This window comes from Hyperoodon ampullatus (genome assembly GCF_949752795.1).
Source record: "Hyperoodon ampullatus genome assembly, chromosome: 14".
In the NCBI taxonomy this organism is placed as follows: domain Eukaryota; kingdom Metazoa; phylum Chordata; class Mammalia; order Artiodactyla; family Ziphiidae; genus Hyperoodon; species Hyperoodon ampullatus.
Genome location: NC_136927.1, coordinates 55050599 through 55070890, shown reverse-complemented (window position 1 = coordinate 55070890; position 20292 = coordinate 55050599). Strand labels below are relative to the sequence as shown.

The 20292-nt window shown below is 47.4% G+C and overlaps 1 protein-coding gene across 1 annotated transcript in view; it reads left to right on the top strand.

Annotated features, from left to right (window-relative positions):
* LMTK2 (lemur tyrosine kinase 2) overlaps window positions 1-19931 on the top strand; it is a gene marked incomplete at its 5' end in the record, with an annotated part of 78732 nt that extends 58801 nt beyond the window's left edge. Inside the window, 7 exons of the mRNA XM_079718393.1 lie at window positions 2688-2772; window positions 3709-3830; window positions 8102-8251; window positions 9531-12492; window positions 18360-18492; window positions 18736-18978; window positions 19865-19931. Of these exons, the coding sequence (XP_079574519.1) occupies window positions 2688-2772; window positions 3709-3830; window positions 8102-8251; window positions 9531-12492; window positions 18360-18492; window positions 18736-18978; window positions 19865-19893 (3724 nt within the window). The 3' untranslated portion in view covers window positions 19894-19931. The remainder of the gene's footprint in view (window positions 1-2687; window positions 2773-3708; window positions 3831-8101; window positions 8252-9530; window positions 12493-18359; window positions 18493-18735; window positions 18979-19864) is intronic.
* Window positions 19932-20292: the final 361 nt, after the last annotated feature.

The window sequence follows — 20292 nt, the reverse complement described above, 5'->3', positions numbered from 1 at the left end:
GGGTGGTCCTGGAGTGGCTCTAGTGGCCTGAGTGGAAGGTGCCAGGGGCTCTGCAGGTGCCCTGCTGGCCTCACCCTGCTGCCCCGCCACAGATGACACGCGCACGCCCCGGCCAGAACGCTGGCACCTAGCTTTTAATTCTGGTCCTAGGACACAGGTGTTGGGGAGGTTGAGAATGATCTGTTGGGGCTTCCCTGGTGGCGCAGCGGTTAAGATCCGCCTGCCAATTCAGGGGACATGGGTTCGAGCCCTGGTCTGGGAGGATCCCACATGCCGCGGAGCCACTAAGCCCGTGCACCACAACTACTGAGCCTGCGCTCTAGAGCCTGTGAGCCACAACTGCTGAGCCCGTTTGCCATAACTACTGAAGCCCACGCACCTAGAGCCTGTGCTGTGCAACAAGAGAAGTCACTGCAGTAAGAAGCCTGTGCACAACGAAGAGTAGCCCCCGCTTGCCACAACTAGAGAAAAGCCCGCCTGCAGCAACGAAGACACAGCACAGCCATAAATAAATAAATTCATAAATAAATGGAAGGATCTGTTTGCAGGGGCTTCAGAAATCCTGGCTGGAGGTGCCCAGGGTGTCTGCAGCAGGACCCGCAGGGCCGTACTGGGGCAGCTCTTGGTCCAGAGGGTCAGGCTGCCTTAGAGCCTTGTATTCTCCTGCCCACATGTGGCCCCCCTCCATTTCTTCCTTCACTCCAAAAGACAGGGACCACTTCTCTCCTTGAGATGGGAAGTTTCTACAGGCACACCTTGTTTTATCACGCTTCGCAGATGCTGCGGTTTTTTATAAATCAAGGGCCTGTGGCAGCCCTTTGCTGAGCAGGTCTGTCAGCGCATTTTTCTAACAGCGTTTGCTCACTTCCTGTCTCTGTGTCACACTGTGGTAATTCTCACAATATTTCAGACCTTTTGATTGTTATTATGTTTGTTATGATGATCTGTGATCAGTGATCTTTGATGTTACTTATTGTAATTATTTCGGCATTTTTTAAGCAATAAAGTATTTTTTAATTAAGGTTTATACATTGTTTTTTCTTTTTTGGACATAATGCTCTTGCACACTCAGTAGACTACAGTGTAGCGTAAACATCACTTTTCTATGCACTAGGAAAGCAAAAAAGTCATGTGACTCGTTTTATTGCGAGATATGCTTTATTGTGGTGGTCTGGAACCAAACCCGCAGCATCTCCCACGTGTGCCTGTGTACCGTCTATAACAGTAGGGGTGTCCCGAGGTTTCCCCAGATGCCTCCACAGGCCTGATGTCTCCTGGATGGTGCACCATGAAAATACGGCTTGTAAGCATAGTGTAAAGTAGAATTGAACACATCTAACTGGAAGTTGAGATCAGGACATTTATTGAGCAGCAGCTGCACGCACGGCACCGTGCTCTGACTGGTAATAATGGATTGGTGGTGGTGGTTATTGATGGTGAAAGGCGGAAATACTGACCCTGGCAGAGTCACTTCAGTTCTCTGTGCCTCAGTTTCCTTTTCTATAAATGGGGAACATTATAGTGCCCACCTCAAAGGCTTGTCGTGAAGATTAAGTGAGTTAATATGTGTCAGGTGCTTAGAGAAACACCTTGTGTAAAGTGCTTGGCGCACATTAGCCATTATTGTATGATTGGATCAGTGTCGTTGTACACACCAGGCTGTCACTGAAGTGCATCAGCCTTAGCTGTTGCTGTCCTCATTCTCATTATTGTTATATTTCAGACATGTGAGCTTTGGAAATTAAAATAATCGGAAATAAGAATTTGATAAAGTTTTTGGTCTTCTACAGTCATATAAAGACAAACGTTTTAAATTTTGGACTATAGAAATTCAGCTTCTGATTACTTTTATTTGTGATTTAAAACTATAAATTACGTATCCGATTGTATTTTAATTTAGTGGCTTTTTAATTCATGTGCCAATTGATAATTAAAAAGATTCTAAGGGGTAAAGCTGAAATCTAAAAAATGTAATCTGCTGTTTTTATGGGAAGTTCCTTTAGAAAAAGTAGTTTTTACTTTGCAAATTAGATGTTTTTGAAAATTAACTTGTTCTTAAATAAACTATATAAGTAAGTTGTTTTAAGTGAGTCTTGAAAATATGCTCTTTGCCTCCCTCTTGGGGAGGTGGAGTTTGGAAGAGATGAGAGTGATTTGGAAAGAGTCTCCTTATAACGCTTGTTTGCATATCTTTGAAAAAGGAGTTAAAAACCAAACATTTTTAATAATGTAGATTATTTTCGGGTGCTTGAAATTGTAACTTTATTCTTCTTTACTTACATTAAAGAGACTACTGCTAGACTATTACTCAGGTAATGCAAGTTATTTTTAAAAATTCAGACAATTTAGCCAACTTAGAATTCTTTCTTGGTAACTCTAAAAATACTAGGAAATGAGCCATAAATCTGGTATTAATGCAGAACAAGGTACGGATATGGTCAGTGTTTAACCTTAGCAGTCAGAGTGATTTACAAAAAAATCTGATCATCTCCATTCTTTAAGTAATTAGGAATATGGTATTACCTTTTTCTGTGAAAAAGGATTTTAAAACACGAATTATTAAGCAGGGAGCTCAGTACACTAACTGATTACTCAAGAAAGCCTTTAGCCATAGCAATTTCATGTCACGTCATCCTGGGTGTTGATTCTCCTTGCTCTCGTGTTCACTTCACTCTTTCTGTTTTCAGTGATTTAGCCCTGCGGAATTGTTTTCTTACCTCGGACTTAAATGTGAAAGTGGGAGATTATGGAATAGGATTCAGCAGGTACAAGGTAAGCCAAAGGTTTAAGGGTCCTCTCCTTGACCTGATTTAATTTCATACTCATGAGGTGGTCATATCACAAAATGCCATGCCTTTTTGGAAAGCGGGGTAAATAATTATTGCTACCTGTATAATAAAATACACGTCATATAAATATTTCTCTGTTACATGTTCAGTAAAATTTCAGCTCAAATTCTGTAAGCTTGGGATTTGGATTTTTAAACTCTGTTACAACTATATCCCCAAAGAAAATAAATGAAGTATGCGAGATTTTTATTTGTGTGTGTTTGCGTAGCCCAGCTGAGTGAGGTGCCATAATGTGGGGCAAAAAAATATCTCTCAAATGTAAGTCAGTTCTTTGTCTGCATGGTAGCTCTAGTGTTTTGAGCGCTTGCTGTATACCACCCAGGCACTATGAAGTACTTGCCTGCACGATCTCATGTAATCCTCACTGTAAAGGGAGGTAGGTGTGTCTTCCTGATCTTACGGATCAGGAAGACGGCTCAGTATGTTTGTTGCTTGCCCAGAGTCACAGAGCTGGTAAATGGTTGAACGTGGACTCAGCCAGTCTGTCTGATTGGAAAGCCTGTGCTCTTACTCATTAACCACCCCACTCCCCTCTTCGGGGATACGGCCCAGCATATTTTACAAGATGTTTTGCTCAGAGTCTGTGTTCTGTGCATCAGACACGGCGTACCTTCCTTTTCCAGGAAGGATGACTGAGCAAACATTCATGGCTCAGAGACCAGCTCATGAGGCCCAGGAGGCTTCAGGGAAACCCTCACCCACCTTCTGCCCAGAAAGTCGGTCTCATGCCGCCTTCTTTTTCTGACATGTTTTTTTTGGGGTGGAGTTTGTGTTTTCTGAGAATGACGTAGAATTAAATTATTGAGCTCACTAAAAGTGTTATAAAATTCAAAATTCTGTATGCTTTCTAACAAAACAGGAGGATTATATTGAAACAGATGATAAAAAATTTTTCCCTCTGCGATGGACTGCTCCAGAATTAGTAACCAGCTTTCAAGACAGACTACTAACTGCAGATCAAACTAAGTATAGTAATATCTGGTATGTATTGATTTATCATTCTGTTAGGCTTTTGTTGTTAGCAAAGTCCTGACTTCTTTCTTCTCAAGTACTTTCTTAAGGGAAGGTAATTGAATAAGACGGAGGAACACCAGAGTGCCTGATGGTGTGAAAAAAAACAATTTATTGACATCATAGCAATTATCACAGTTGCCATGATGCAGTTAACTTTTCTCTTACCCATTTGGCAGTAATAATCTCCATAAAAGCAGGAACCAAGGCTATTTTCTTTGCCTACTACAAGGCCTGGCTTATAATAGATGTTTAGTAAATATTTATTGAAGTGAATGAAAAAACAGAAAGGTTTGGACCATTATGTAATAGTGAGATGTATGTCAGTTTAATGGAAGTTGAAAAAATGTATCTGAGTCTTTAGCAATTTCTATTACAGTTTCCTTAATTTATGTCTACACTTTTTTGTGTTATTGTCCTGCTTTTTCTATTTTCTTTTTCTCTACTTGCCTTCTTTTAATTTTTTTTAAACTGTTTTTTCCTCTTAGCTTGGGAGCTGTATACTCTATTCCTGTGCTTTTATTGGTTACCCTGGAAATTATAACATGTATACTTCACTTAACTTAGTCTAATAGTAGTTCTCATCTTGGCCCTGTTTCTGAGCAATACAAGGACCCCAGGCTACTTTAACATACTTTAACTTGGTTTAGTTTTACTCTACACACACACATGCAATTATATGTCATTATTGTTGGGTATGTTGATTTTTTCTTTTAACCCCACAAGACATTACTATTATTTTTTTTTTAGCATCAGTGTTTGTTTAGGTTTATCCACTTAATCAAATCACTTTGCTGTTTTTTTGTTTTTGTTTTTTTTAAATCTCAGACCTTCCATCTGGGATCACTCTCCTTTTGTCTGAAGTATGTCCTTCAGAATTCCCTTTAGTGAGGTTCAACTGGTAATAGATTCTCAGGTCTTTCTCCGTAGGTCTGAGTGTACCTTTATTTTGTCCTCGTTCTTGAAGTATATTTTTACTTGATGACAGTTATTTTCTCTCAGCATATTGAAGATCTCACTCCACTGTCTTCTGGCTTCCATTGTTGCTCTTGAGAAGTCAGCTGTAAATCTCCCTAAGCTCTTTGAAGGTAACGTGACTTTTTCCTCTCTGGCTACTTTTAAACTCTTCTCTTTGTCTTTTGATTTTTGTAGCTTCACTATAATGTGTATTGGTGTGGATTTTTTTGTTTTTCTGCTTGGGATTTATTTGGCTTTTCATATCTTAGGTTGGTGTTCACAGCCCTTATTTACCCTTCAAATACTGCCTCTGCCCCATTTTTTCTCCTTTTGGAAGTCTGATTTAGATATGTGTTATACCTTCTTTCTCTGTCTTCTGTCTCTTATTCTCTCTTTTATATATTCCATCTCTTTGACTCTCTGTGCCACACTCTAGATAATTTTTCAGACCTGTGCTCTATCCACTAATTCTCTCTCTCTTTAAAATTCCCTCTTCAGCTGTGTCTATTCTTCTATTAAATCTCTCTACTGAATTCTGTAGTTCCGATATTGGCTTTTTGGTTTTAGGAGGTCTATTTGATTATGATCTACATCAGATAATTCCAGTATCTGAAGTCTTTGTGGATTTGATCTTGCTGGCTCTTGATGGTGGTTTGTTTCCTTGGGGACTTTTTTATGGTGAGGATCTTGGAAACCTAGAATTGAGAAACATTTCTCCAGAGAGGGTCCACATTTGCTTTTGTCAGGTACTTGGATGTCCCATCATGTAAGGAACTACTCTAATTCAGGGCTTTATGTATCCAGCTCAAGATCTTTTAGAGCACTCAGATGGTGTGAGTTTGGGCTGTAAGTCCAAGTAAGGGCCAGCTCTGTGGTTACAACTTCTTTGGGACTACACTCCCCCGCCAACACACACACACGTACTCATGCTCCCACGTGTCCACTCATTCACAGGACCTCAGTGCCAAGGCAGCTTGCCTTCCAGGCCCCTGAGAGAGGCAGGGGGCAGGTTTATTCCCACTGTGAGGAGGTCTCTGTGAGACCCCTTACCTGTGCAGGCCCAGGGCTTTGGCCTGTCCACCGCCACCATCACCCCCACTGAGCCTGGTACACCACAGACACAGAAGCCCAAGTTCTGTGCTTCAGCAGATGCTGCAGTCAAAGGTGGTTTTAGTGTTCTGCTTAGTTCACTAAGCTCTAGATTTTGTCCAGGTAATTCCCTGCTATCTTATCTGCTGTTTGTTGTGTTTAAGAAGTTGCTTTTCATGCTTCATTCATATTTTTACTATTGTTGCAGGGTGATTGGCCTGAAAACTTAGCCTGCGTTCCCAGAGACAGAGCCTCCCCCTTGTTTCTGACAGGTTGAGCAGCCTCTGGTGGCAGGGCTGGCAGTGGTGCCAGCTTCCACGAGAGGCACGGACCAAACTGCCCTGTGCCAGGGGTGACTGAGAGGGTCCTCTCTCAGTGAGTTTGGTGGAAGAGGGGATAAGAGCTACAGGACATTTTTCTTCCCAGAAGAAAGAGGCTTGCTGGTCCCCAGGGAGACACAGGCCAGTGCGAGGCAAAGAGCTGGAGACAAGGGAATGCTGGCGGTGGCCAATGGCACTTGTCCCCGAGGAGACTGGGCGGGAAAGACTAGGGAATAGAGAGCTGCAGGGCAGGGTGGGCACACGTCTCCTCTTTCTATGTGGCCTGTGCCAGGAGAAAAGGATGCTCAAGGAAGATGTTAGGAGTCGGGGGAGTGGGGAGTTAAGAAAACCCATGCTTCACGGTCTCTGAAGAACTGGGGAGGGGATTGGTTTGGGAACAGGCCTTGCTGGGAGAGAGAAAGGTAGTTACATCGGGGATTTGGAGAAAATAAGGCAGGTAGAGGTAGAGGTACGCGCCCAGGGTCAAACCAGGCTTGGTGCTGATAACACTCATTTTGCCCCTAATCATAGGCCACCTTTGTGGTCTTTAGCATTTCATGTAAACTTCTTATTTTCCTCTGTCAAATACATTGTTAATTCCCTAAAGTCGTTGACAGTGTCTTAAACTTCTTTGTATCCAAAACAGCCCTCTGCCCCTAGCAGTTCTGTGCCAGGGAAACTTCTCCCTTCTTGAATTGGATTGGGAGATTTGGGTCCTTTTATTTCCTTTGGTTGAAATGCCCTCTCCACTTAGATACTGAATATGTTGATTTTTCTCACTGATTTGTGAGATTAGTATAAGAGAGTGTAACTCATACGTTATATTGTACTCTACCACGTCAAATAATAAACTTATTTACTCAAGTACAGCTCATTATTCACACAAGCATTCTGGTGGGTATTGATCATAGTCACGGAAACCAATAGCCGAACCTGGCTGGACGTCAGAACCATGAGGGAGCTTTTTAAAGATGCAGCCACACCTGCATCCACCAACGAAGAATCCTCGGGGTGGGTGGGGCGGGGAGGGTCCTAAGTACCAGCATCCAGATGACACAGACGGTCAGCCGGGTTTGGGAGCCGTTGCAGAAAATAGACTGTAATATGCGGCAGAAGTGGAGGTGGTGGGAACGAGCGCAGGGATCACACAGAGGAAGCGGAGAGGAAGTGTCCCTCTGGCTTCAGCCACAGAGGCCGTTCCCATGGGGACAGCACTGGGCGTGCGGGTGAGTGGGCCGGGTACTGCGAAGGTTGGCCCTGCCTGTGGTGATGGCTGTGCACCTGGAGGTGGTGAGGGGCTCGGGCAGGTGGCCGCTTCTGGCAGAGTAGTGGGGGGCGTCCTTCCGAAGAGCATGAAGCCCCAGATACTCAGGAATAGCTACAGCAAGAAATACATGGGGCAAACGGGGAAGGATTGTTCATGTCAAGATTTCCGACGTTTACTGCTGTTGTGAATGGGATGTTTTTTCCCCACCCCAAATCTCAGAATTCAGTGTATTTACCTTGTACCTAGCTGTGTTGCTGAACTCTTAAAAGTCATCGTGATGATCTTTCTAATTTCTTGAGTTTTAAGGTTGACGGTCATATTCGCTTCTCCATGTAATTATGCCTCTTAGCTCCATCTCATATTTTTTTGCATTGGCCAAAATTCCTAAATTAATATTCCGTTAGTAAATCTGAGGAGGTATTCTTGTTGTGGTCCTCATTTTAATGGAAATGCTTGCTTTTAAAATCATGTTAAAGAGCTATCTTGAGTGACCTTTTCAGTAGACACCTTGTGCTTGAAATTACTAGTGACTGTACAAGTAAAAATGTAGGTGTTAAAACTTTGACATCCGAAGAGAGAAAGAAATAACCGTGTTCTTTTTTCCGCAGGTCCCTGGGTGTGACACTTTGGGAGCTTTTTGAGAATGCCGCTCAGCCTTATTCCAACCTTTCCAACTTAGAGGTTCTCAACCAGGTCATTCGAGAGAGAGACACAAAACTCCCAAAGCCCCAGCTGGAGCAGCCTTACTCTGACAGATGGTGGGTAACTTCATGTCACGTTCTTTTCAGAAGATAAGGAAATCCTGTCTGCATGGGTCTTAGTTATGTATTCTCTAATGTTGAACAGTAAACGTTATGAAAAGCAATCGTTTGTATATTATTCATGACTGATTTTAGAATTAACATCCATTTTTTTTAACGTAATGCTATTTTTAAAAAATGTGTAGAACAAGCAGGAATTTATGTATTACATGCAATAAGAAAAATGTTAAGTCTGAACTAATTAGAAAAGTCAATTCTAAGGGAGTTTCCTGTTGTGGAATTATTTTTAAATGAGGCTGTTTGTTTAAGTGATACCCGACATGCAAGAAGAGAGATGGGTGGCATAGACATGATCATATTTAAATTGGCACGTGAGACTCATTTGCATAATGTATGCTGACATTTGCAAAACATATTTACTTCTTATGATGCTCCAGACCAGTTCTTACTCGGATTCCAATTAGTATCGGGCTCACCTGTGTCAAGGCCTCTGTCTGCATCACCCTGTGCCCGGCTGATGTTGCCCCTGGAGCTCGGTGCCCCTCTGTGTGGGTGTTGCTCAGCCCCCCTACTTGCTAGAACTAACTCACCCAGAATAACTGGACATACACGCTGTAAATTTAATACCATGACATCGTCCTTGTCTTCCCTTCCACTCACGGCTACAGTTTAAGATGCTGGCTGTATTCAGCCAACCCTTTGAGGACCAGCTCCTGGTTGCCACTGTCTCTGGGCTTCTTTCTCTACTCTTTCCCTCCACCCTCAGCTCCTTGCATGACCCGAGGAAACCATGTGCTGCAGGAGATCATGGTGTCACTTTTTATTGGGGGAATAATTAGAGATTAGTCACAACAGCATCTGTCTGTGAATTCTTGCAAAGTAAAGTGAGTAAATCTCAGAACATTAGATACGTGCATCTTTTACTAAGCAGAATACCTATGTCGGTTGTGTTAAGAGGAGAGCATTTTAGAACTGTTTCTAAATTCGGTGGCTAAGTCCCTGGAAAACGCCAGAAGAACAGATGACAAAGCAAAAGAATTGCAGTGACACTGTGCAGTGTCCTGAGGACACAGAAAATTAGCGGGCCAGATTTCCTCTGTCTCCATTTTCCCTTTCACATTGATATCACTGTGAGCTGAACCCCTTCAGGTGGTCGGCAGTGATTAAAGTGTCGAGGCTTCTGGGTGTTGAGTTGGCCCAGGGGCCCTTGTGAGGTCTTTCCTTATTTTAAAACAATTTATCATCCGTCTGCTAATCACCTGTCTGTGTCGCTCAGGTATGAAGTCTTACAGTTCTGCTGGCTGTCACCAGACAAGAGGCCGGCGGCCGAGGATGTGCACAGACTGCTCACCTACCTGCGGATGCAAAGCCAGAGGGACCCGGAAGTCGACTTTGAGCAGCAGTGGAATGCACTCAAGCCAAACACAAACAACAGAGATGCTGCAAGTAACGCCGCCTTCCCCATCCTCGACCACTTTGCCAGGGACCGGCTCGGTCATGAGATGGAGGAGGTCCTCACCGTGACCGAAACCAGCCAGGGCCTGAGCTTCGAGTACGTCTGGGAGGCGGCCAAGCACGACCACTTCGAGGAATGCGGCCGGGGCCCCCCAGACGAAGCCGTGTCCTACACCGGCATCTTCTTTGCCACCGAAGCGTTTGAGAGTCCTCTCTCAGATCCAGGACCCGGGAAGCAAGATGACAGTGGCCAGGACGTCCCCCTGCGGGCCCCCGGAGTAGTGCCCGTCTTTGATGCCCACAACCTTTCCGTCGGAAGCGACTATTACATCCAATTAGAAGAAAAAAGCGGTAGCAACTTGGAGCTAGATTACTCACCTGCACTGCTCACAACGGAAATGGATAATCCAGAAAGGGTCGGTGACACAGCATCCCAGCTTCTGACCCTCAGGAATGTCGAATTTGAGGAGTCCAGTACAGATGAGGATTTCTTCCAGAACACTACAGACCCCAAGGATGCCAGGGTACCCGAGGATGTGCATGTTACCAAGGGCCCCGAGAGCCCTTTCGACAGTATATTTAATGATCTTGACAAATCAGAGGCTTTGCCCAGTCACCAAAAAATATTTGACTTAATGGAACTAAATGGAGTCCAAGCTGACTTTAAGCCGACCACCTTAAGCTCAAGTTTGGATGACCCCAGAGAGTCAGTAATTACACGCCATTTGAAGAAAGAAAAGCCCCGTAAGCTTTTTGACTGTGAGCCTCTTTGCTCATCAGGAAACCTCGTGCACCAAGATGGTTTTGATCAGCTGGATGTTGAAGAATTGTCAGAAAACTTTTTATTTCTTCAAGAGAAGAACTTACTGAAAGACTCCTTGTCCAGCAAAGAACATATAAATGATCTTCAAACAGAACTTAGAAATGCTGGTTTTCCTGAAACCATATTAGAAAGTCCGAGTAGAAACTCTCTAGATGCTGAGCTTAAGTTTGCTGAAAATAAACCGGGCTCTTCTTTGCTGCAGGAAAACGTCAGCGCGCAGGGTAGAGGCCCGGGCGTGGCGCCCAAGGACGGCACTTGGGACACGGCCTCGCTGCCTTGCCCGCAGGCGCAGGTACCTCCTACCTCGCTCAAAACAGAGGGGCCGCCTCACGATGTCCCTCCAGGTGTGTCCTTGAAGCAGGGTGGAGCCAAGCCCATGTGTCTGGATGTCGGTGTCCGTGAAGACAGTGTCTGCCAAGAGGTAAACCCAGACTCCGCGCCCGCCCCGGTGGACACACCTCCCACTGGCAATAGGTCCCGAGACCTGACTCCCCAGAGGGAGGGGGCCTTGAGACTGACCCAGAGCGACTCAGGCCTTGTCCACAGCACTTTTGCCAGTAAGGTGAGTATAGGGAACAGCCTTCCAGAACTGAGGCAGAACTTACAGAGTCAACCACCTTTGGAAGACCACTGCCGTCGAGGCCTGCCTGAGAGAGCCTTGGAGGCCGTGGATGCTCTGAGTCAGTTGGGCTGTAAAGATGCTGCTACAGAGGAGCGGGGCTTGGTGTCTGCCCTCTCCTTGGACTCTGCCAGTCAGGACAGCCTTCTAGAGGACAGCTTGTCGACGCCCATCCCGACTTCGGAGCAGTCCGTGGAGACCCCAGGCTCCCTAGACTCGGTGGACGTCTGTGAGGTTTTACTGGGCTCCTTAGGCCCTCACACACCGCAGAGACTCTTGCCCCCCGACAAGCCTGCGGACAGCGGCTACGAGACGGAGAACCTGGAGTCCCCCGAGTGGACGCTGCACCCGGCCCCCGACGGCACCATAGCCCTTGACGCAGACTCGGCGGGCAACGGCGTTCGCGGGGGGCCACCTCCCACCCCTGTCATCGTCGTCTCAGACACAGCCGATGGCCACAGGGGTGCAGAGGTCACCTCTCAGACTTCTGCCCCCGGCTGCCAGGGCTCGTACCGAGACTCTGCTTACTTCTCAGACAATGACTCTGAGCCCGATAAGAAGTCGGAGGGGGTCCCGGGAGCCTCGGCGTCGGCCTTGGGAGTGGACCAGCCCCTGCCTGAGCCAGGCGCCCCAGAGCAGAATCCCAGCTCCCCGGACGGCTGCCTGGAAACCAGCAGCAGCCAGCCTGGCCAAAGGTGTCCCCCTGCTCGGCAGAATGCCAGTCCCCTGGAATCAGGAGAAGCGGCAGAACCAGCACCCGCTGACGCTTCCAGACAGATGCATCCCCCCGAGGACAGTGAGGCCGGCAGCCCCTCAAGCCCGCTGAACTCGGAGCTCAGCAGCGGGGCTGACCTCGAGGCCCAGGAGGCGCCCCCCTGCACGCTGGCTTCCGCCGGAACCAACACCAACGAACTCCTGGCGTTTGCAGATGCCCCCCTCCGCTCCAGCGGCCCAGCAGCCCCGATGGTGGAGAAGGCCTTGCGCGGCCACTCCGAGGGCCCCAAGCTGAAGGAGCCAGACGTCGAAGGGAAGTACCTGGGGAAACTCAGCGTGCCAGGGGTGCTCGACCTCACTGAGGACGGAATCGACGCGGATGAGGAGGACGAAAACAGCGACGACTCGGACGAGGACCTGCGGGCCTTCACGCTGCACAGCCTCAGCTCCGAGTCGGAGGACGAGGCGGAGCAGCTAGTTCCTGTGGTCCTCAGCTGTGAGGACGGCCGCCACCTGCGGAGCCTGTTGAAAGCCCCAGCCTCCGCGGACCAGCCGCCCGACGACTGGAAGAGAGAGAAGAAGGCGGTGACGTTTTTCGATGATGTCACAGTCTATCTCTTTGACCAGGTATCTGTTGTCTGTCACCTCCAGGTTGTCCTGTTAGAGAATTCCAGAACGTGTTAGGGGGACGAGCGTGCTTGGTTTTTCCGATTGCCGTCTCAAGGCCACGATTGTTTTGTGGTTACTCAGAAAAAGGAATTTGGGGTTGGCTACAGTGTCAGTTCCAAGAACACGCAGAAATGGGGTTTGCACAGGAAGCTCCCGTTACATTACGGGAAGAAGATCTGTGTGCTCTTCCTGGGTGTCCTGGCAGAGTCCTGCTGAAGTTGCTTACCCTTTCCAGACCAGATTTTTATACTCTAACAGTAGGCAGTAATGCCCAGCGTGCAGGTGCTGCTCGAACAGTCCGAGGCTCACATGTAGCCCTGGCGACACTGACCAGCGGCCCTGCCTGTGGAGTGGGGACGGGGACGGGGCAGCAGGACAGAGTCTGTGGCCCTCCCGGCCAGGGGCTGGCCCTGCCCACCTCCCTGCGGTTGGGCAGGCTGCCTGCTGTCACCACTCAGGGGGCCAGCCTTCGGCTTCTTTAAAAATGAAGCAGCCTACAATTCAAGCTTTTTTTTTTTTTTAATGTTCTTTGTTGACTAGTCTTTGTAGCCCTTGAATTTGCTTCTTGAATCACCTGGATTATAAGTGAAGCTCCCGTTCTAGAAGGCATGGGAGTCCTTGTTGGTTTCTTCTTGGATCTGCTTGCCCTCCCTTTGTATTTAGTCCTTGGAACCGAGACCTTGGTATCTCAGTCTCTCGTTCAGCATTGGGCCTCTTGGGCCCCACACTTGAGGCTCTGCCCACACCCGTGGGGGTCCTGGGTGCTGCCCCACCTCTTCCCTGGGAGCTGGGTCTGCTTTCAGTTGCTCGTTACTTTACGCTTTGTCGCTTCTGTGTGTTCTCTTTCTACGGTGTCGCTCAAAAAAATTTGAACTGTGGCATGTGGGGCAGGGAAGGTAGAGGTAGTTAAGTGTTTGCGAAAAGAAAAAGTAGACTCCTGGCCCCAACCTCAGTTCATCAGATCTGTGAGAGGGGCCAGGAGGCTTATACACATCCCAGCTTCAGAACCTGAGGGCTCAGGGAGCCTAGGAAACTGGTTTGCCATTTTTTTACTGAGAGTGGAAGAGACAAGGGATCACCTGGCCCCAGATTTTGTGTTTTGTTATCAGTCTTTCGAATTCACGTATCCCTTTCTTCACCTTCTCTGTGAACTTGAATTGTACGAGACTTCACCACAGAGCAGACGATCTGTAGGTGGGATAGAAAGAGTTACAAAGTGTGTGCCGTGAGCAGTGTGGGTGAGGGCTGGGGAAGATGTCTGGGGGTCTAGTTGCAGCAGAGGGATGGACTCGGCTCCCGTGGAAGCCCCCGCCTGGGCTACAGAAGGGCTGCACTCATGTGACGACTTTGGCTGGGGGGGAGGTGATGTTTTGGTGGCTTCAGAAGACAGGGCAGGATGGCATGAGATCGAGATTCAAGGCATGAGAACGAAGGTACAGAAATCAAGTGTAAGACATGCTTAACAGATGTGAGATTTGAGAGGCTTAGTGTAGAGAAAGTTGGAAAGTGGGTGAAGTCCAGAATGAAGTCCTGAAAATCTTCCTTTTTGTGATCTCTAGTTAGTTTTCTCATGCGTTCCATGCAGTTTCCTTGGAGTAACAACTACCTGCTGGTTCAGGCAGATGGCTGGTAGATTTTCTCCTCCTCTTACTGTGCAGCTTAATGAGCTGGTTTTGAAGTAGTTTGAATAGTTTCAGTACCTTAACTCCAGAGTTTTAACTGAGCACTCCTGGGTTTTGGCAGTTCTGTGTCTTGGTTATTTCACCATTGGTTCAGCAAACACTTGGTGAACACTTACTGTATGTAAAGCAACTTTCTCGTGAAATCACGGCACAGTGAGTGAGTGGTCTGGGTGCTGGCACTTCACGCACAGAGTCTCTTTAGCTTCCCCACACATCGGTGGTCTCCCATATGCCTCTCGTGGGCCCTAAGTGAGCCTGGCGGGGTGTTTGACCCTCAGCTCTCACACTACCCCTTCCGGATGCACAGTGTTCTCAAGGCCAAAACGGTGGACAGTGATGCTTACTTGCCATTAACGGGCCGCGTGGTTGCCCTCCAGCCTGTCACAGGGCAGATGAGCTCTGAGCTCAGTCCCATGCATCACAGCGCTGGTCATTGTAACGACGGGGCCGGGGCTCAGCAGTGTGGCCTTGGAGCCGTGTAGAGCCACGCTTGGGACACCTGGGTCGTAGTCTTACAGCCAGGAGCCCCCAGAGGTGTGAGGTGGACTGCCTGTCCTGGGGCAGATGGGGAGCCTGGGAGTCTGTGTGCTGCTTTTCTATATTCACAAAAATATTCTACTGGGATTTTGATGGGAGTTGCATAAAATCCATAGATCAGTTTGGGGAGAATTTTTACTATGTTGAGGCTTTCAACTTATGAGCACAGTATGTCTCTCCATTTATTCAGTTCTTCTTAGTGTTTTGTAGTTTTCAGCAGACAGATCCTCTGCGTGTTTTGTTAGATTTATACCTAAGTATTTCATTTCTTGGGGAGCTAATTTAAAAGGTAATTTTAAAATTTTGGTTTCCATGTGCTCCTTGCCAGTATATAGAAACATGATTGACTTTTTTCTAAATTAATTAATTATTTTATTTTTGGCTGTGTTGGGTCTTTATTGCTGCACGCGGGCTTTCTCTAATTGCAGTGAGCGAGGGCTACTCTTAGATGCGGTGTGCGGTCTTCTCATTGTGGTGGCTTCTCTTGTTGCAGAGCACGGGTTCTAGGCACGCAGGCTTCAGTAGTTGTGGCTTGCGGGCTCTAGAGCGCAGGCTCAGTAGTTGTGGCACACGGGCTTAGTTGTTCCGTGGCATGTGGGATCTTCCCAGACCAGGGCTCGAACCTGTGTCCCCTGCAATGGCAGGCGGATTCTTAACCACTGAGCCACCAGGGAAGTCCGTCAACACATTTTCTGATTTTCCTTTGACCCACGGATTATTTATAAAAAATATTGTTTAATTTCCAAGGGTTGGAGATTTTTTTTTTTTTTTTACCTTTCTGCTACTGATTTCTAGTGTAATTCCATTTTGGTCAATGAACATATTTTGTAGGGTTTCAACTCCTTTAAATGTGTTGTTTTGCTATAGAGCCAGGATATGGTCTATCTTGGTGAATGTTCCATGTGCACCTGAAAGAGTGTGTATTTTGCTTCTGGTGGGTGGATTGCTCTATAAATGTCAGATGCAGTTGGTTGTTCATTTCTTCTGTATTGTTGCTGATTTTTCTGTTTACTTGTTCTGTCTATTACTGAGAGAGAAGTGTTGAAGTCTCCGGCTATAATTATGGATTTGTGTGTTTCTCTTTTCATTTCTGTCAGTTTTTGCTTCATCTGTTTTGTAGTTCTGTTGTTAGCTTCATACACATTTAAGATTATTATATCTTCTCAGTGAATTGACCTTTTGTCATTATATGATGTCATTCTTTATTCCTTTCTCTGATATTCATATGGTTTTCTTTTGAGTAGTATTTGTATGATGTCTCTTTTTTCATCCTTACATGTACATGCATCCCTGTACTTGACAGTAGTTTCTTGTGGATAGCACATAGGTGGTTTTTAAAATCTATTCTGAAACTTTTTGTCTTTTAATTGGTATTTTATGCCACTTACATTTAATAGAATTACTTGTATTTGGATTTAGGTGCACCATTTTATTCAGTGTTTCTGTTTTTTGAACAATTTTTAGAATTACCTTTTATCTATTGCATTTCTTACTATATGTCTTCTCTTAGTGTAGTTTTTGGAGTGGTTCTTGGGATTACAATGTACATACTTAACTTTTCACAGCCTCCTTAGAATCAGTGTTTTACCATTTCAAGTGGAATATAAGAATCCCTGTACCCTGTGGGCCCTTCATCCACCCCTACCCCTTTTCTTCAGGTTGTCTGATGTGTCATATGTTTATTCATCAAAAACCCCATCACACAGTGCTCTATGCTTTACTTCTAGTCATCAAACATGTTTTAAGAAACTGAAGAGGAGAGGAATAGGATTATATTCACTCAGATAGTTACTACTGTTCTTTTTTCATTTCTGATGTTTCAGGTTCCTTTTTATTATCATTTCCCTTCTGTTTGAAGAAGTTTGTGTGGCCTTTTTTTTTTTTCTTTTTTCTTTTAGCAAATTCTCTTAGTTTTTCTTCATCTTAGAGTGTCTTTATTTTACACTGATTTCTTAAGGATATTTTCTCGGAACATAGATTTCTGAGGTGACAGTTCTTTTCTTTCATCATTGTCCCTGGCTGCTTTCAGGAGTTTTTTCCTTTGTGTTTGGCTTTCAGTAGTATGATTATGGATTTCTGGATTGCAGGCATGGATTTCTTTGTATTTATCTCATTTTAAGTTTGCAAAGCTTCCTGAACCTGTAGTTTTATGTCTTTCACCAGATTTGAGAAGTTTTCAGCCATTGTTTCTTCTTTTCTTCTTCACCACACTCTGTCTCTCTGTTTCTGGGACTCCAGCGTTACACCTCTTGGTAATATCCTTGTACATGGGCCCTGAGGCCCTGTTCTTTTCTTTCCCTTCAGTGTTTGCTTTTGCTGTTGTTCAGATTGGATCATTTCTGTTGATCTACTTCACATTAACTTATTCTGTCCTCTCTCATGTCCATCCTGCTATTGAGCCCACCCAGTGAGTTTTAAAATTTTGGTTATTGTATTTTTCTGTTCCGAAATCCGCAATTCATTATTTTTATCTATTCTTTTGCTGAGACTTTTCCATTCATTTCCAGTGTGTTTTCCCATACTTTGTAAGAGCATATTTATAATAGTCTTTCTCAGGTAATTCCAACATCTAAGGACATCTTGGCATTGGCATCTGCTGATTGTTTTTTCTCCTGGGAATTGAGGTTTTCCTTATTCTTTGTTTGCTGAGAAATTTTAGATTGTACTCTTATTATTTTATCCGATTCTGTGCCTTGTTTAGATTCTATGGATAATGTTGATATTTTCTTCTTAGAAGGCGTTGACCCAGTTGGGTTCAGGTCACAAGTTCCAACCAGCCTTCTGGGGATTGGGGTCCCCTTTCAAAGCCTTTGTTGTGCTGTTTGAACCTGCCCTGTGCATGTGCTACCCCCTGGCCAGACTGGACCTTGGCAGTGGTCTCCCTGAAATTCAGTTCTCAATGCTTTGGTGTGCTGTTTAGGGTCAGATCTACCCTGAGCAGCTGGGGGTAAGCCGGGAGCTCATCAACAACTGATGGGATCCCTTTGCTGAGCTCCCCCCTCCCTAGGCTGTCCAGTGTCTTGGCCCCTCTCTTCTTGGTCCTCTGGCCAGAAGGCTGGGCTTTGGGTTACCACAGTACACTGTGCAGCTGCGCAGCGGGAGGACGGACAGGGATAAGGCGTGCGGGTTCTCCAGGCAGAGAGGAAGCTCACCGCCCTCAGAATTACAGGTGCCTGCCACCCCGCTGCTGTCACCCAGGATTGCTTGGGCTGGGAGCAAGAGAACAGGGGAAAAAGAGCAAACCCCTGAATTTCCTCTCCTCTTTCTAAGCATCAGAAGACCCCCCTTCCTGCATCTGGAGCCAGGACCCAAGTGGCGGGGGTGGGGTGGAGGGGTGGGGTTGGTTCACCACTGGCTTGGTGTCCTTTGACTCCAGCTCTCTTCCCCAACCTGCCTGCTGCATCTCCTCCTCCGAGGTCTCCCGTGGCCGCTTTGTGTGTCTGACCAGGATTTAGAGCCCGTTCCACGGGAGAGATGGGGCGCGGACTCCTGGCCCACCTTCCCCAGGGGTGGGAGGGACAGGTCACAAATGGTCAGCGAGGGCCCCTGCCCCAGGGCTCCTGAGAGCAGGCGCTGGCTGATGGGAACTTATGTTGGGCTTTTCAGGAGACCCCGACCAAAGAGCTGGGCCACTGCGGAGGAGAGGCGTGTGGGCCGGGGCTGAGCAGCCCCACACCGTCGTCAGGCTCCCCCTACCCGAGCAGGTGCATGAATTCCGAAAGTTCCACTGATGAAGAAGGTATCTCATTGGCAGGTTTAAAAAGCAACTAAACATGAGTGGGATGTGAGCTGTTTCTGAGGATAACTTCACATGTCGCTTTCAAAGACCCCCTCTGACCCTGGGGGTGTGGGGTGGGCAGCTCTGCCATCTGTGCCCAGGGTGGTCTGTGCCCCTCTGAGCCCACCTGGACGCCTGCACTGCCCTCTCTATTCCTTAAAACGAAGTCATGAAAGGAGAGTTACTTTTATTTCTTACTTCCAGGTGGAGGCTTTGAATGGGACGATGACTTCTCCCCAGACCCTTTTATGTCAAAGACAACGAGTCACCTCCTCCGCTCCAAACCTTCTCTTCAGACATCCAAGTACTTCTCCCCGCCGCCACCGCCCCGGAGCACGGAGCCCAGCTGGCCTCACGGGGCGCCCTACTCCAGGTTCTCCATCACGCCCGCCAGCATCGCCAGCTTCTCTCTCACGCACCTCACAGACTCGGACATGGAGCAGGGAGGTGAGGAGGGTGCGGAGCTAGGGGAGGGCCGGCTGCCCGGGAACGGGATGCTCTGCCGGTGTTGGCAGACAAGGTTGTACGAATCTTTACAAAGAGCTCACAGCCTTGACGGTGTGCTCCGGGGCCTCGTCCCCCACTTCCGGGCTCCGTCTCTGCCCTGCTGGGCCCGGTGGCCCTGGGGCTGCTCCGCCACCTTTCTTCTCCTTTTCCCCTTTGTTCTGTTAGCCTCCAACCCCCATCTCTCCTTCTTTCCCCCAGAGAGGAGCAGCTCTTCAGAAAGCTCATGCTCTGAAGAACACTTGGCCCTGACTTCGGGTTTGAACCCAAATGCACTCTGGCCCTACCCCGGGAATGTTGATTTTGCTATTAAGTCCTAGTCTTCGTGTGCCACCAGAAGGCCTGGGGGAGGTCATGGGCCGGGCACATTTGAAGTAGTGGTATCTGAACACATGGATCCTTTTTTCCCCACAACTAGATTGAAGATAAATGTTAATAGGTATATTTTTTCGATGTGAAGTGTGCAGATCAAATAATAACTGCAAAATATAAAGACTTTTATTTGCGTTTGTCCTGGGTTTAATTGTGCCGATTAGATAACGCCCATGACCTAATGATCTGTCGGGGGCAGATGTGTGGGGCTCAGAGCCAGTTCTCTCCTGCGCCCAAAGCATTGGCATTGAGCAGCGTGTGAGCCGCGCAGATGTGTCTGTGAGAGAGCCTGGCAGGTGCTGCTGTCGCAGGAAGCGGCGAGCGGCCGGGCAGGTGGCCGAGAGCCACACTTCTAGCTTCAGTTCCTCTTTCTGCAGCGAAGCTCAGACGCCGTCCACACTGTTTTTATCTGTGACGATCGTTTTAAAACACAGCTTTGCTTGCTCTCTCCTAATAGGAAGCAGCGAAGACGGGGAGAAAGATTAGGTGGTGCTGAGGCACCTCGGGCCCAGGCGGCTCCCCGGCGGTGGCGTTTCCGGCTGCCCAGTGGCGCCCACTCGACAGCTGCTGACACGGGAAGGGGAGGAGGACTCAGGAGGCCGAGGGAACGGCGCCGCGGGACGTCCGGCCCAGGCGTGGTCTCCCAGCTCATCCAGCTCGTCCAGAGCTATTTGCTGCCCTCGCCGCCCCGCCCGCTGGAAGGGCCTGCCGTCCGCGGGGAGCCTGAGCCTGGCCGGCGTGGGGGGCTGTCGTCTCCGGGTGGTTTCTGGTTCCCACGTGGGGTGTTCTCTGCGTCCGCACCTGTGCATCCCGTCCATGCACAGGTCCCCGAGGACCACGATGGGAATTGGCACCAGTGAGCCATATTTATTGTTTTTAAAGAAA